The sequence below is a fragment of the Haemaphysalis longicornis genome, unplaced genomic scaffold, assembly GCF_048455015.1.
Source record: "Haemaphysalis longicornis isolate Haplotype H1 unplaced genomic scaffold, Haemaphysalis longicornis Haplotype H1 scaffold_1, whole genome shotgun sequence".
Lineage (NCBI taxonomy): Eukaryota > Metazoa > Arthropoda > Arachnida > Ixodida > Ixodidae > Haemaphysalis > Haemaphysalis longicornis.
Window position 1 is genome coordinate 410,929,192 of NW_027526203.1, and position 16,934 is coordinate 410,946,125.

Consider the following 16,934-nt stretch of genomic DNA (forward strand, 5'->3'; position numbering starts at 1 on the left):
CACAAAAAAGACAATCCCGGCCGCCCAATCGTCGCGGGGATAGGCACCGTCACGGAACACCTTTCGCGGTACGTGGACTCGATAATTAGCATCATACCGCCTAGTTTTCCTTCCTACATTAAAGATACTAACCACTTCCTTTCGGGCGTTTTAGATTTGGATATTCCCAGCTATTCTCTCCTGGTTACAATGGATGTTGCGTCACTCTACACAAATATTCCGCACGACGATGGAATCCGAGCAGTAACTCACGCTTACAGGGAAGCAACCTTTGACAAAAGCACTCTTCTTCGGCTAATTCTAGAGCTTAACAATTTTGAGTTCGATGGAAAACACTACGTCCAAATAAGTGGCACGTCTATGGGAACACGCGTAGGGCCAAACTATGCCAATATATTTATGGGCGTCCTAGAGGGTGAATTTCTGAATAGCCAAAGCTTAAATCCATTCTATTATAAGCGTTTCATTGATGATGTATTCCTGATTTGGACCCACGGGCAGACGAACCTGATAGCCTTCATAGACGCGTTCAACTCTGCGCATCCCTCCATTTCTTTTTCTTACCAATACTCCCCGTCTACTGTTAATTTTCTTGACGTAAACGTCACCGTCTCAGAGGGCAAACTGATCACTAAACTGTACCGAAAACCGACCGACAAGCAACAGTACCTACATTTTCAAAGCAGTCACGTCAAACATTGCAAAACCGGAATTTCCTATAGCCAAGCTCATCGTTTTCGTCGAATTTGCTCAAAGGAAGAGGACTTCAATGATAATTGTAAGGAGCTACGCAGTGCACTTTTGAAACAAAAATATCCCGTTGAAATAATTGACAACGCTATAGACAGAGCACGAAACCTGAATCGCTCAGACATTCTCAGAGGCACCAAAACCTCCCACGACACCCCGCAAACGAACTTGGTCTTAACTCATTCCGCATCTGTTCCCAAAGTCTCGTCTATACTAAAAAAGCACTATAACATTCTTACCCAAAGTGAGCGCCTAAAACATATTTTTCCCGAACCCCCACGGGTTGTGTACAGGAGAAACAAAAACATTAGGGATGTCCTGACCTCATGCAAAATAAGGACTCAAACGACCGGCGGATGCAGTCCTTGCGGGAAGCCTCGATGTCAAATATGCACGCACATGTCCCCAACGGGATACGGCCCGTTCGTCACATGGCGTTTCGTCATAGGCCGGTTCGTAATAGGCCGTTTGGTTACATAGGATCATTCGTCATAGGCCGGTTCGTAATATGCCGTTTGGTCACATAGGATCATTCGTCATAGGCCAGTTTGTCACTTAGGAAAGTTCGCCACAGGTGCACAAAATGAATGTCCACGTGTTTTTGTTTTCGACTCGAAAGAGAGAAGCGAGGCACAGGTTTAGTTAGATTTTTTTTTTTACTTTGGGTGGTACATCTAGCAAAGCTCAACAAAGAATGCAAGCCAGAGTGGGAAAGTAGGGTGACGTGTTCGGACAATATTATAGATACGAGTTGAACAACCGAAGACAGAAAAGTGAGACAGGGACGAAGCCCAATAAAGTTCTTGGAAGGCAGGCCAGGCGTCTGTCTGGTTCTAAGTGGTCCCGTAATAGGGAAAGTGGTAGCACCGACCTCCTCGTTCTTGGAAATTTCACATGAGCCATTTCGTGTCACTTACTAGTGGTTCAACACAAGTGGTGCAACTAATTATTTGATGTACCTTCCCCCCGTAGCCATCTGCGCATGCGCGGGGCGCCGGTCCGCCATTCCGGGTTGTAGCTCTCGGGCAAAATAAACAAAAGAGCGCCCCTCAGCTAGCTGCTTGGGGAGCGGATATGCACGTTTTTATATCCTCCTTTCGGACAGTTCGACTGAGTTCTTATGTGCACACAAAAAGGCTTTCCAAGGAAAGGGGCAAAAATGACCACGCTGTGAGCACTTGGCTACCAGTGAGGGAGCAACGAAAATGAAAAAAAAAAAGTGAAGAAAAAGGAGTGCTACGGCCACTGCAAATTAGTCACGCGAGCGTGCGCCTGCTACCGTGACATTCATGTGAAAGGCAAGGGGGACGGGTGGGAGCGGTATGGACTGCAGGACCAGGATAATTCGTGCACAGGTTCCCTGAAAGCCAAACATTTTTTGGGGCGTGCCTTACTGCCAGTTTAGGATCGCCGTGGCGGCCGCTAAGAGGACCGGTACGGCGAAAAGGTGTGTAAAGTAGTTATTGTCATGCCTCATCACCAGTTACTCTAAAAAATGCCAGAAATTTTGCTTTTGCGTTCCTGTGACGAACTTTCCTAAGTGACAAACTGGCCTATGACGAATGATCCTATGTGACCAAACGGCCTATTACGAACCGGCCTATGACGAATGATCCTATGTGACCAAACAACCTATTACGAACCGGCCTATGACGAAACGCCATGTGACGAACGGGCCTACACCCGTCCCCAACGGATACCGCGGTCAGTTCAGCCTCTGACTTTCGTCTAAAAATCAGAGGAAACCTGAACTGTGATAGTTCCAATGTGGTATATTTGCTCGAGTGTACGGTGTGCCACCTACAATACATCGGGCAAACACAAAAGTCGTTCAGAACTAGGTTTAATAATCACAAGTCACATTCCAAAACTCTGCCATCTCTCCCGTTGTCAAAATACGTTAACCTTCCTGGGCACTCTTTTGAGCACCTCAGAGCCACGATATTAGAATCTGGGTTTCGCTCTCACCATGATCGACTAATCCGCGAATCGTACCTCATTTACAAGTTCAAATCTGCGTCCTCAGGCATTAATGAGAGTTTGGGCAAATTATCGTCTTTGGTGGGTACCTAAGCCATTTTCACCTTTTCCCTTTCTTCCGTTTTTTCTTTCTTTCTTTTTTCTATTTGTTTCATTCGCCCTACCGAACACTGTCAGCCACCACACGTTCCCCCCCTCTCCACCCTTGTCTCTCTCCCCCTTTTTTTTTTTTTTTTTCGTGGAATAGTAGCCGCATTCGCAGTACGCCTCCGCTCCCGCGGTTGGCAGCCCCCTTTGGGGGGTTAAATTTGTTATCGCGAACGCGCCGTCCGCGCGGTCACTCACCATTTTCTTCGATGTTGCGCGGTTCCCCCACCCCTCCGCTTCTTGGACAGTCAATCATTACTCACTTCTTTGCCTGCCTCCATCATGCTGTGACATGTTTTTATCATATACACGGAAACTTGTTGACCCTTACTGGCGACCGATTCAATAGTTGCTTCCACGCAGGACACACCTAATTACTTCCTACCTGGCTAAATAATTGGTTGCGTTGCTGGCACGTGCGCTCTTCTGTCACTTCTGTGAACTTGTAAACTGCCCTGACATTCCCCACGCCGCCGGTAATTGGTGTTTTCAGAATGGATGTGTCACCGGCGGCGTCCGTTCTGTATTTGTTGTTCGTGTACTTTGCATTTCGTGTGTCGAAACGTTCCCTGCACCATTCGTTTATTCGTGTAATACGTATGAAAAGTGTTTTTGAACAGCTCCCTACCCTGTCTTTTTTTTTTTTTTTAATGGATGAAGTTGAATATTGCGGGGCTTTTTAGAAAAGAGTTTGTCATCATGTATAGTGCCACATGTATAATGCCCTCCCTTCCCTGTTCCCTCGCCCCAACCCGCCAATGTTGTTAAAAAGGGTGCACTGCTGCACACCTTCTGCACCTATATAAGCGTGCGTGCTCCAACGTTGTATGTTACTCAAGATGAAGACTGGTCCTCCAGTCGAAACGTCAGTAAACCACTGTTTTTGTTTTTAATCGTGCGTCTACCATTTTTTCAACTATATATATATATATATATATATATATATATATATATATATATATATATATATATATATATATATATATATATATATATATATATATATATATATTTATATACACAGAGCCAGTCAATCGATCCATTTTGGAACTTTTAGTCATTAAGGTCTCTTGGTTATTTGTATATGCTGGCTCGGAACCTGAATCAAACACTTCCTGTTCGCTGTCCACAAAATGTAAGCAACCAACACAACTTGCAGCAACATGGGTTATATGCTTTGTGTTTACAATATATTAACTTAGGGAGAGAGTGTAGCGCGGCCTGTCACGCAAACAGCGTTTTTGTTTAGGGCTTTACAGAAAACAGCATGGCAGATATATAGAGAAAGCAGCCCCCTGGCGCGTTATATCGAGGAGGCGTTCATTTCACTCCGTAATCAGTTTTTTTTTTTATCTCCCTTGGTCGCGTGCGAAGCGCGCTTTGTCGCTGGCATACACATTGTTTCTCGAGCACGTCTGAAGGTGGAAATCCGCAAACAAAAGCCAGCAGAAAGGACAGCTGCTACGTCGGCTGCTGACGCCCAAGCAAACGCGCACATATCTGCTGCCGCAGCGCTGCGCGTATCACAGCGGGCCACGCTCAATGGAAGCGCTAGATTAGATAGGTTCGGTTATCAGCCGAGCCTCTTTTGTTCCCGGCTACTTGGCCCCCTGCGTGCACAAAACAAGGCGGCTGCGGAGAACTGACAGTTGAGCAGTGTAGTACGCGGCGACTCGGCTCTCCCTTCGCAGGCAACGGCCGCGAACGCAGGCGTCTCGAGTGGAGGTCACAAGGTGCGTATCTGCATGCTGCTGTTGCACAGCGCTCGCCACCTGGCGCAAGCCAGGAGACAGCGCCGGAAATGCGAGCGTCTTGCGGCGTCTACTTCCCGTTGCACGAACTGTGGATCTTCCCAGAGAGTTCTCGGCAGCGCGAGATCGTAGTCGTGAGCTGCCCGAGTAACGGATCACCCTTTCAACAAGCACTGTGATTTTGTTGTCTCGTTACTGAAGTTACTACTTTTGTAAGCGAGCTCGGCATAATGAATGGGCAACTATGAACGGGCGAGCCTTGACTCGTGTGTGCATGCGCGTCGCGAACAATAACTGAATTTCATTGAAATTAAACTTGAGTGAAATTTGTGGCTTCACGCGTCGAAAAAAAAAAAAAAGACTCGGCGGTGAGGCACGCCGCATATATGTATACAGCGAAAGAGAACCGCCAGAGGTTTAACCAGCACGGGCATTTTGCATTCCGCACTCTCATAGCCGACACGACACGGAACCGAACCCATGAACTCATGCCGACAAGCCAAGGTGATAAACGCAGCACCATTTGGAGTAACTATAGTCGCGTCAGGACCCAGAAAATTATACTTATCTGGCCTTGCCAGCTTGCGGGAGTGAACAGGGAGTCAAAAAATTGGCAGTGCTTTTCGGTGATTCGCCATGAATGGAGAGGTCAGTCTCCTCTTCTCCCTCCGCCTCCCTCTCTGCACCGTTTCAGGTGAATGGTGTTAGCATGCAATCCCCCCCCCCCCCTTCCCCCCTATCGCTATCCCGTTCATGATATCCGTAGCCTCGAGATTTAGCAGGTGGCTTGCTGTCTGTGATTCCGCGTTGGCAATAGCGCCTAGAACTTGCATATCTCCTCGAGAGAAAACAAACGAAAAAAAAAGATTGCCAGTGCTCGTACTCAAACGCCTGTCCGAGAGAACTGGCCTTAAGGGAAGAGGTAACGCTCCAACTTGTTCGCACGGGAGTATATTGAGGGGCGACAAAAAAAAAAATTACAGCCTAATTTGGTTGCTTCTCCCGGGTAGACCGCTTATTTACAACAATTGTAAGTGATTCCCGATTATGCCAGACGTACGATTTCGCTGAATATTTTTGTCGGCAACGTGACACCCCGAAACACAAAACGTCATACTTGCGCTGTGTGATGTCACCTTAGACGAAATTTCCGAACCAAATCGTACGCTTTCCCCTTTGGTTGCTCTTAATTTCAATTGAATTGCTTCACAATTGAGTGTGTTTTAGAGAGTGTAGGGGTCATCATGGGGTTAAAGGGGGTAGAGGGTATTCCAAACTTGTGCCAAATGCTAGCAAAGTATGCTAGCAAAGCATAACTCCGCCGAGGGAGTCGCTGAGATGTGTCCTGACTTTTGTTTTGTTTTATGTGCTTTTGAGTGCGCATTTTTTTGGGAGACATTTTTCGCACTCCCGTACGCGCTTACTCGCGTAGACCTTTTGCAACTGTTGTGCTGTGTTCCAACAAAGAATTGAAGGGAGTAAAAACTGCCGTTGCGTCCACTGCGGGCTTATCGCTCCCGCGTGACGCTGGAGCGGCGGTAACAACTATTGAAGTCGTTTGGCTATGCATGCAGATAAGGTACGGAAGCGCAGAAATTTTAGACGGTTGTATTTTCATTATTATAAGCCGACCCCTTTTCCCAAAATTCTAAATGCAGGTCGACCTATAATAAGATTACCGTTTTTTTTAGTATTAGAAGACACACCTAATCTTGCTTAGCCTTTTCGCCGCTCCGAAACCAAACTAGCAATACCAGCACTTACTTGTGCAGGCTTCGCACAACGCATCTTAAAGGGACACTGAAGTGAATTTGTCAAGCTCCCGTTTTTGCTTGCACTGCGTAGACTGGCTCAAATTAGCACACTTTTCATCGTTTATCCGGTTGACAAATCGGTAATTATTTTACAAAGCGCGAAAGAAGAAAAACTACCATGCGCGGTTTGCGGCGGCCGCACCAACTAAGGCTGTGACGTTGGGAGGAGGGGCGCCGTGATTGGACGATGCCCAAGGTTAGCAATCACACAAGTTTCGGTTTCGGTTTCGGTTCTGTAAAACATAACCAATGGCTTTGTTGGATGGGCATTCTCAATATCTCAGTAATCATCGTACCGCGCTTCTGCCATGTTGTCGGCTGTAAAATGCACAAGATAAGCCTCTCAGGACGGCTTGTAGTCGTAGCATTCACTAGCCGAGACCTACGCAGTGCATGAACGCCCTCCGCGTACCCGCAGACGCCCAAATGTCATGCGCTTTTCCCCCATATTTGGAGCTTGCCTCCCTCATGCCTGTATCGTAAAAAGCGGGTTCGCACCAGGCCAAGGGTCTGTTCATTCTGGCCTGTGCCCACTGCCTGCAAGCAGTCGGTGCTTATGGCAACAGCACGCCAACGAGAACTCGCTAGCGCGCCAGTGCCAGCCTGCGCGCGTTTTGTGAACTAGTTCGTGTAGCCATGAACGTTGCGGCCCAAAAAAAGGTGAACTCAATATAGGAAACATCGGCGGAAAACAAAAAAGTTAACTTACAAAGAAAAAAAGCACGTACCCGCGGGGATTCGAACTCGTGACTCGCAAAACATTTGCGGGGAATTCCAAGCGCCCCAGACCGCTAGGCCACGGAGCTTTTTTTTTTTTTTTTTTTTAATGCATGGAAATGTTAGAAAACTTCAAAAGACGAGACACTTAACACACAATTTAAGCACTAACAGACAGGCGAACAAAGATCAAAACTCAGGCAAGCAAACGCACGCATCCAAAAGAGGCAGCCACTCTGGTGGATCACTCTGCGCAGCATAAACGCTCCGCACCAACGCCGCCTGTTCCCGAAAAATGCACTTGGTCGGCCTAGGGGGTTCCGCATGCCGATCAGTCATACGGCACTTCCACAAGCTAAACAATCCTAGGAGAACGAAAACGTCATATGGCACCCGATTAACATCTTCAAATGGCAGGAAGCGAATGGTGTACGGGGTGATGTCGATGTCCTTTTTTAGTGTCCGCTGCAAAACGTCCCAGAAGAACACAGCGTCCCGGCACAACACAAAACAAAGATCAATTGTCTCTGGTTGATTACAGAGGCGACAATTGTCCGACCAAGGAATAGACATTCCTTTTTCGCGCAGCCATGTCTTAACTGGGAGTGTGGAAGAATGAAGCTTGAAGAAAAATGTTTTTGCATTTGGCGGGATACACATGCTCATTACGCGTTTTAAAACATTGCTTTTCTGGTGGCCTAAGTAAGGCTGGCGATAAACAGGCACCGGGAATAGACTTTCAATAAGAGTGTTCGTCATAGTGTTCCTTGACATGCTGAACAGATATTCCAAGGAAAACCGCGCGGTAAGAAAGTTAAATGACTCCACGACCTCTTTGAGAAATCCCCATGGAGTCTTCGTATTGACCTCGCCCGTACATACAAGCAAAAAAGGCAAATGGAAACTTATGCGCTGCTGAAGTACAGTCAGTAAAAGTGGGTGATCATTCAATTTGTAGAAGAAAAAACGAGACACAAGTTGGTGCACAAACAAATGCATGAGCCCAACACCCCCTGCCTTTAAAGGAAGAAACAAGTTGTCCCTGCGCATAGGTTCCCATTGAGAGCCCCACACAAATGTTGCAAAAACTCTATGTAGGGCCTGAACTTTTGCTCGCGCACAGTGAAGCACTTGAAGCACATAAAGGAGCTTTGTGGCAAGGAAGACGTTACACACTCTTGCACGTGCAAACACAGAGAGGTCTCGCCCATTCCATGCCTGCGATGCGCGCTTAACTTGCGTGAGCGCTGATGACCAATGAGGCCCTGTGTTCCGTATTTGATGTAACGGCACGCCGAGGTACTGAAGTGGGGCGCTATCCCAAATAATACCAGCGAATGTAGATGGTTTTGTTCCCCATTGTCCGATCCAAAATCCCTTAGTTTTTTCCATATTAACATCCGCTCCAGACACATCGCAGAACTGCTTAGTCACTGTAAGGGCTTCCTGGACACTCCTTTTGTCAGTACAAAAATACGCTATATCATCTGCATAAGCAAGCACCTTAACTTCGCACGATTGTAAGCAAAAACCTTTTACTCTTTGACTCTGCTGAATGCTGAGACAAAGAGGCTCGAGGTACAATGCAAACAGCAATGGTGACAGGGGGCAACCTTGTCTGACAGACGACTTGATCGCAATCGGCTCAGACAGAGTACCATTGACGATAAGCTGTGTACTGCACCGATCATAGCACAGCTTGATGCCCTTATATAACACATCACCTAAGTTGACTGCTGCCAGAAGTGCGAATAAGAAATCATGAGAAACCCGATCAAAAGCTTTTGCAAGGTCAATTTGTATTAGGGCCATCTGATCTACCGAATCGGACACGCACTTTATGACAGAACGAGCGATATGAATATTTGTGTGAATACTCCTACCCCGAATACCGCAAGTTTGGTGGGATCCCACTAAACTAGTGATTACAAATTGAAGGCGACTAACAAGACCCCAGGGCCAGATGGCCTTGGTGGGGAGTTCTATCAAAAGTTTTCTGGTATCCTTGCTCCAGTTCTCTTGGACGTATTTACGGCTGCCTATGATCACAATATCTTGCCGCCAACCTTTTATTCAGGACACACGGTGATAATCCCCAAAACTGCGGATGCAGAAAAGCTAGGCCACGGAGCGGGACGTGAATGCCTTGCTAATATAGGGTGTATATTGTACAACCGGTTTACACTTTTATTTAGTTTTGGCATTTCAAGCCGCTTAGGTGACTATTTGTTGTACTGCGATCGTGCAGTAAGCGTCGCCCGAGTTTCCACAGTAGCTCACGTCTAGCAATTGCATTTCGTAGACGGAAAAGCGTTCGCAGATGCGTAGTGCTGCTGACCGCTGTGCTTGTTCGCCCAGCGCAAAAAAGTGCTTCCCGCGCCCTAGTTTTACGCTGTACGGTAAAAATATCAGTTGATTTTATTTGCTTAGTACCTATATTGACTTCGCTGACTCTTCTCCCGCCTTCAAGAGGCCTTATATTTTCCTACTGGCGTACCAGTCAGCGAAGCGTCGCATGTGCAGCGCTTGTGTGAAGCGACCTTGACTTGGAGCTAGATACAGTGTACAAACAAACCAAGTAAAGAAAGGCACATTCTTCCATTCACAAGTGTCCTGGCTTCGTTTCAACTAAGCGAACGAATTGCGACCAAGCAATTTTTTTTAACCTCCTTGATTGCGACGACCCGCCGGCGGCCGGCGGACGAAACGCTGGGCCGACTGACTCTGTCGGCCGGGGAGCCGTGCAGTAGCGCAGCCGTGGCGCAGCCAATTGCCAGCTCATCCCCTCCTGACGTCACACGAAAACACCACAGAAAATGGGCGAGCGTAAAGAGAGGATGACAGCGTTTTCGAATTAGTTTTTCTACTAAATAAAATCGCGTAAACGCGCCTAGAGTGGTCGAAACATGGCCTGGGGACTCCGGACTACAATTTGCGCTAGTAATCCCGCAATGTTTACATATCACTTCAGTGTCCCTTTAAAGGAACAGTAAAAGGCCGGATACAGGTTGGGCTATACCTCTAGGTTAACAAGTTCACAGCTATATAGAGTCAGCCGCGCTTTAAAAACAAAGACATAAAATCACGGGCCATCTCCACATAACGTGAAACCTGAGGAGGGGCGAAGCATGCCGTGTATAAGTGTATCCTTGGCATCTTGGCGTTTTTGCCAACGGAGATGAAACCGTTGGGGGGTAGAGGTATACAGCTTTGCTAGAAAAGCCTCTTGTCTTTGAAGCCCGGAGCTCTCTAGCGCAAGGCGTAAACGAGTGTCCCGATGCTTTTAAAGCAACGCTTTCTACCTCTATCAGCCAACGGTTCTTTCGCGGCGTGCGGGACAATAAACTCCAAACGCGGCTGAGGCGGCGGCGGGGGGGGGGCAAGGGAGTGGAAGCGGAGGGTTTCACTTACGGAGCACATCAGAGATGGCGCCGCGAATTTACCCAGCGTTCCCCGCGTGGAAGTACGTGCTCGCCGGTGGGCACGTCGGCGGTACGGCGTTGTCGTCTGCTTTAGCGACGGTTGTTTTGGGCTTGTTTTGGCGCAGCTTCGCGTCCACTGCGGGCTTACTTCGCACGGCTTGATTAACTTGTTGGACAGCACCCCTGCGATACATATGTGGTGCAGGCTGGGAACCTCTTTCCCTCTTACAGTCACCTCACCTCACCTCCTGGGTAACCCGGACCCGGCGGAATGAAGTGGTCGTACGACAAAGATACGTTAAGGATTTGTTTACAGGGCGGGAAAACAAAATGTAGAGACCCCATACAGACATCTGGCCGCTAGAGAAACGCTACCTTTTGCGCACTGCTTGCCACGAAAGGGACTGCGTTTTCTAAATTGGTGAATACCAATTCGGTTGTGTTTTAACAGATATTACAAAAGGTGAAAGGAGCAACTGGTTCTGATAAATAGCGATTATAAAAGTTCTCTCAGCTTTCTCACGATTCTCAAACACACTAAGCTGACTAGTTTACATCGGTATAAATGGGAATCACTAAGCTCACATTCCGAATTGTTTCGGTGTCTGCGCTTGTGTCGCGCGGTGGTGTAGCCCCGAGCTAGCACATCAGGATGGCTAGGTTCCGCTGTCTCACCCTTCGAAAGACGCTCCTCTCCGTTTTCTTTCTGCCGGCGCACGGCCGGGCTAGAGCGGTGGCGTCCGCCGCTCTAGCCCGGCCGTGGCCGACGCTGCTGCTTTCGGGGCACCGCTCCCGCGAATCCCAGGCAACGGCTGGCAGAATCTCTGGTTTCACTCTTTGTAGAGCCACGTGTGCGAATTCAAGTGACGTCGCATGGGCAATTGTTGTGGGTGTCGTTTAAAGCTTTGCTTTCCAACCACCTTCACAGCGTGGATTGGAGCCAACTTCTTTAGTACGCGTTACGTTCTAGCGCGAGGCGTAAACGAGTTTCCAGGTGTTTTGATACCATGACTACATGAGACGACGATTACGACGACGACAGGAGGTGCCAGCAGCCCCAGCCCCTAAGGGGTTTCGCTCCTAAGACATTAAACGTGAAAACAGAACGCCGCAACAGGCAATTTTTTGCACCGCTATTTGTAGCACCGCGAATCGTTAATTCGAATTCGCTGAGCGAGCTTGTGCGTTTTAGCATACAGCAACGTACATGGGTGTGCCCGTGCTAACAAACGCGTACAAAATAAATATAAAACCTTTGATAGGTTCCTCTTAGATTACTGTATAAACGTGGGCTTCCTGGCTCACGACTTGCGGCTTCATAAAAAAATGGGGGTTAAATGAAAGAGATAAATGCCGGCCTAATGTGCTGATTTCTAGTCAAGCAACGTCCCTTCGGTTGACAGATAATTAAACATCTCTTCCAGTTACAAAATGTCCAATCTTCGGGATAAAATGAAATTCTAATTTGCCGTATTTTTCCCTTGGTATACCATGAACGCCAGCCAAACAATTCAAATCAAGCTGGGTATTTTTACGCACCGAAGATAGGCACCGGGGCTATGAAGCGCGCTGTAGTGCAGGGCTACGGTTTAATTTCGTCACTTGTGGATTGTTAACGTGCTCTAGCGTCTCAACATACGGAGCAGCGGAAGAAGAGTAGCGGTTCAAAGTTATCGGGCGCAAAGCATTCATACAGCGAAGCCGGACATACGGGCGTGACACGATTGCTCCCTTTTCCCCATTTCTTCGAAATCTTTCAACCCAACTAAGCTTCTCTCTATCTTTCTGTGGCAAAACTCAAATGAGTTTCTCTGTAGTGTAGGGCTCCGGATTAAATTCGACGACCCGGAGATGTTTAACGCGCGCCAAAATCTCGACACACGGGCGTTTGTGCTTTTCACCTCCATCTGAAAAACAGCCACCGCGGCCGTGATCGAACCCGCGACGTCGGACTCAGCAGCACAACGCCTTAGCCACTGAGCCACCGCGGCGGGTCAACTTTCTGTTCCCATTCCCTGCATCGGCCCCGCAGTAAGCAGTAGAGGGCGGATTAGCAAGAGCCGAATGTCACGTGTGCAAAACCAATTAATAAATAACGCACTGTTATGGTGGGAAGGAGTTTATTTATACGGACGAGCGAAAGGTAGTTCGTTGGAGGAGATGGGGCTATACAACAGGTGCTGCCGTTCGCTCGACTGTAGAAGTATTGCCCCAAACACCAGTTTCGGTGCGCTGGCGCTATCAATTCTCATCTAGTCACCGTGCTCGCCGACAATGTTTGTATTTCGCGCCCATCAGAAATGAGCCCTCGTTACATGGACTCGGTGGGTGAGTTTCGCCACGCTACGTCTGACTGCACAGTGAAGTACGCTTGGGGGCTTTCAGTCACGTCGACACGAAACCAAGTCAATCTACTGAGCACAGTTGACGCGGTAAAAACCAAAACAGGACAAAAAACTGGGATGCATTGGGCAGGCTTTACGTGAGCTTGCGGTTATTTTCTCCATTTTTACTTTTATATCTGCCAGGGTGAGCAAATAAGGGAGGGCCGTTCCGCGCTGGGGATAGCTACAGCTTGCACACTGCTTCTACGCGTGATTGACAGAGTGATATCGTTAATCGACACCGCAGCATGGACCCTTTGACCGTATCACTTAGGGCTCAAGAATGATAGGCAGTTTTTCTTACCAGCTCCTTTAGCTCAGCGTCCGCGCATGCCACTTGCTTGCTTAACGGCTCGTAATGACGCTCACGTAAAGCAGCCCAGTGTTTCTTCACCAAACTTTCGTACACGCTGTCTGTTCTTCACCATGGCGCAGCAAAAGGGCCAATCGCGTCCTTCTCCTTCAGCCAATGACAGATCCGTACGAGCGTCCCTTCATTTTGCGTGCAAGAAGCTGGTGTATATTATATGCGCCGCAAAGGTAACCGCACCACCCAAAGATACGTTTGTACCCGCATTGTGGAATCATGCTAACGCCATAAGCAAATCGTGGCACATATGAAAGCAACTTCCCTGTACGGTCTGATATTTTCGTCGAAGATTCTACCGTATTAAGTACGTGTTATGTAGCAGTAAAGATACTGCAACCGAGGTGATTGCGCAGGGACAATCCTTGAACATTTATGCGTCGAAATAAAATAAATGAAAGGCCGAGGGTTTCAAACGCTTCACACCACAGCGAACTACCTCTGGTTGACAGAACCTGTTTGCTCAAAATTGGATTCAGAAAACATAGACTACTCGAATTGGTGTAATTTGAAGCGTCTGATGATTACTGTTGCGGTTCAGAAGTTACAACTCTATCAAATTAGGATGCGAACATTCTCAATGTGAGCACTCAGTTTACATAAAATCGAGAGGTTGACTAAGGATACTACTGTCACCGTCACTAGATTTTTCTGTTTATAATGCAGCAAATTTCATTCAGGTCGGTTCAGTGATCATTGCGATCTTTTTAACCTGTAAAATTTGGTGTGCACGCTAATTAGGCAGCGTGCCGTTATACTGTAATGCGACTCTCCTGTTGCGATCCCGCGTGCGGAAAATGGCTCCTCAAGCGTGATTTCTTACACCAGAAAAGTCTCCAACCAACCAAGAATGCTTGTTGCGCAGAGAATCCCCGGTTTGGTTCCCGGCTGCCAGGACTGTGCACCACGCAGAGAGAGAGAGAGAGAGAGAGAGAGAGAGAGAGAGAGAGAGAGAGAGAGAGAGAGAGAGAGAGAGAGAGAGAGAGAGAGAGAGAGAGAGAGAGAGAGAGAGAGAGAGAGAGAGAGAGAGAGAGAGAGAGAGAGAGAGAGAGAGAGAGAGAGAGAGAGAGAGAGAGAGAGATTATTAGAAGAAAGCAGAGAGATCTGCTGGGATGTATTCGCCTACATGCTACTCTGCGGGGATGGGGTGAAGGGAATAAAGGCCCTAAAGGAAGCAGGGCGAAAGAGAGGGGAAAAAAGAGGTAAAAAATAAGGTAACATGGGGTGTTCCGTGGGTTACATCGTCATCACGCAGAGCTGAAATACAAAAGCACCCACGCCCTAAAAAAGTTCAGTGCGTATCTTCACAACACAGCAGCTTAATGGCAAATGGCTGCGGCCAACTGGGAGTTAATTTTGTGAATCACGAGCCATGCAATTTGATTCGCAAAATTACGTATGCAGTGCCGCCAGCATCGCGCAATTAATGCAAAAACGCCATGCTTGCGCTGGTCAATGTTGAAGTACAAGACATTTTGCGAGTCAGCGTGCTGGACCTCGTGACTGGCCTTTATTTCGCCCGTTTGAGTAGTGATTGATCCTTTGGGTGCGTTGTACAAAACACGGCCGCAAATGTTCTGTAGAATGTGAGGTGACTGTGAGAGGGAAAGAGGTTCCCAGCCTGCACCACATATGTATCGCAGGGAGAGAAAGGGAAGGGGAGGGGGTAGAAATATGGGTTGAGGTAGTGGTACACAGGTGGTTGGGGCAGGAAAAGGAAGGGGTAATGGGGAAGAGAAAATAGATCAGCGACCACCGCCCGGGAACGGGAAAACTATCAGCGGGCTTTTTTTTTTTTTTTGAACATGAAAGGAAAATTTCCTTGTTTGAAACGAAAAATCAGAAAACTGTGGGAGAGAGAGATCGCTGTGTGTTAGAGAATCCCACGTGGTCCAAATGATTCAGCGCCCCTCCACTATATACGGCGCGCCTCGCTGCTCAAATGTAACGGTGCAGCGTTAAGCTCATTTGTCAGAGTGCGTGGCAGCGGACTGAGCGCTCTGCACAGGAGTAAATCATGCGCCATTCAGTGAGCGAGTAGGTGGTGCATCTAAGTTCGGCGCAAAAGGCCGAAAACGCGGTGTTGTTTCTGTCTCCGTGCGTCTTCTTTCCTATTGCTTTCCCCGTACGCATGAAAATAAGCACATACGTAGCGCGCAGGTCCCCAATTACACGAACGCCTTTGTGTACACAAATGAAAGAAGAAACTTTCCTCAATCAAGGTTTTCCCTCCCCTGCTCGACGTGCTGCAAAAGCAGCGAGCGAGACGTATGGCTCGTACAGGCCGCATGTGCCGTCTTATATTGCGACGCTCGCCCGACCACCACCATAAGGCAGTTTCTTTGTTAAAAATTTGATTGCGCCGAGCTCCTTCGCACGTGATCTGACTATGTCCTTAGACGCTTTGTTCACCGAAACTCCCGAAAAAACTTCGCGAGACTGCTTCTGCTGTTGGGCCACAAGATTTTGTGATTCAATGCGGCCCCACTCGGGTGAAAAGAAGTTCTGCAAGAAGGAAGATAAGAAGGGAGTGGTGGGACATAGGACACGTGAACTGCGACAAGGACATTGCAACCATTCGTTCGTATACTCCGAAGCGCCAGCGTCCGCGGGTTTAGAAAGCGGTTTCTGATCCCACAGCACCATCGGTTACATAAAACTGCTTTGCGAATTCAGCCCCACATGCTCACGGGTTTGTTTATTTTGTAAAAGCTTGATTACAGTCCTCCTAGCGTAACATAAAGCTAGCTGCAGGTAGGCGCTCGTCAGACACCATGCGCCCTCGTTGCAGGTAGGCGCTGTGGCACATGCGGAAGCGGTCGCCGGTGTCAACCACAGCGCATGACCCGAATGAGGCAACAACAACAACAAAAAAATTTGAATTAACTCAGTGGTTACCGAGAGTCAGGACGGTAAGTAGGGGAATACCGATAGCTGGATATGGTAAGGAAAGTTGGGGTTGGACAGTGCCTTTTGGAAGTCAGTAAAGAGGCCTTAGTCCCACAGTACAAAAAAATAGGATGATTATGATGGCGACGACAATGATGATGAGTGTAGGCATTGCTACGAACCGGACAACGATTATTTCGTCCCTATCCAAGGATTGCTCTGTTTTGTTGTAATCTATCGTACTTATCCAGCCCCTGTGACCTGGTGACTACGTTTCTTGCTACCTTGACATTTGCCACTTGTTACTCAGCGTTTGCTACGAGCCCAACTACAATATCGTTCGCGCTGCACCAAACAGCCATTGTTTCGCCTTTTTTTTTTCTATTCCGCAGACAGCGAAGCTCACTGAAAACGTCACTCAACAGTTTGACTACTTTGGCGCCCTCCATGGGCTCCCGTGCAGCTCCAAACTCAGGTAATAAAAAAGCTCACCGCGACTGGAGAGGTGTTTGCAAATGTTAGGTAGCGTGCATTTATGTCGCCGGACACATTCCTGTTTGTTTATCTGCTATATTTAAAACAACAGCCAGCTTCGAAAGTCGACTATTCGACTGTTCCACACAAGAGAGAGAGCGAGAAAGAGAGAGAGCGAGAAAGAGAGCGAGCGAGCGAGCGAGAGAGAGAGAGAGAGAGAGAGAGAGAGAGAGAGAGAG

General features: G+C 48.0%; 2 protein-coding genes across 3 annotated transcripts in view; one reads left to right on the forward strand and one right to left on the reverse strand.

Annotated features, from left to right (window-relative positions):
* The window catches only part of LOC144155494 (peptide methionine sulfoxide reductase-like), a 78,578-nt gene that overhangs the window by 38,925 nt on the left and 22,719 nt on the right, over positions 1 to 16,934 (reverse strand). The window lies entirely within an intron of this gene.
* LOC144155495 (protein FAM210B, mitochondrial-like) overlaps positions 4,388 to 16,934 on the forward strand; it is a 36,813-nt gene continuing 24,266 nt past the window's right edge. Inside the window, exons 1-2 of the mRNA XM_077686982.1 lie at positions 4,388 to 4,610; positions 16,614 to 16,696. Coding sequence (XP_077543108.1) covers positions 16,669 to 16,696 — 28 coding nt within the window. The 5' untranslated portion in view covers positions 4,388 to 4,610; positions 16,614 to 16,668. The remainder of the gene's footprint in view (positions 4,611 to 16,613; positions 16,697 to 16,934) is intronic.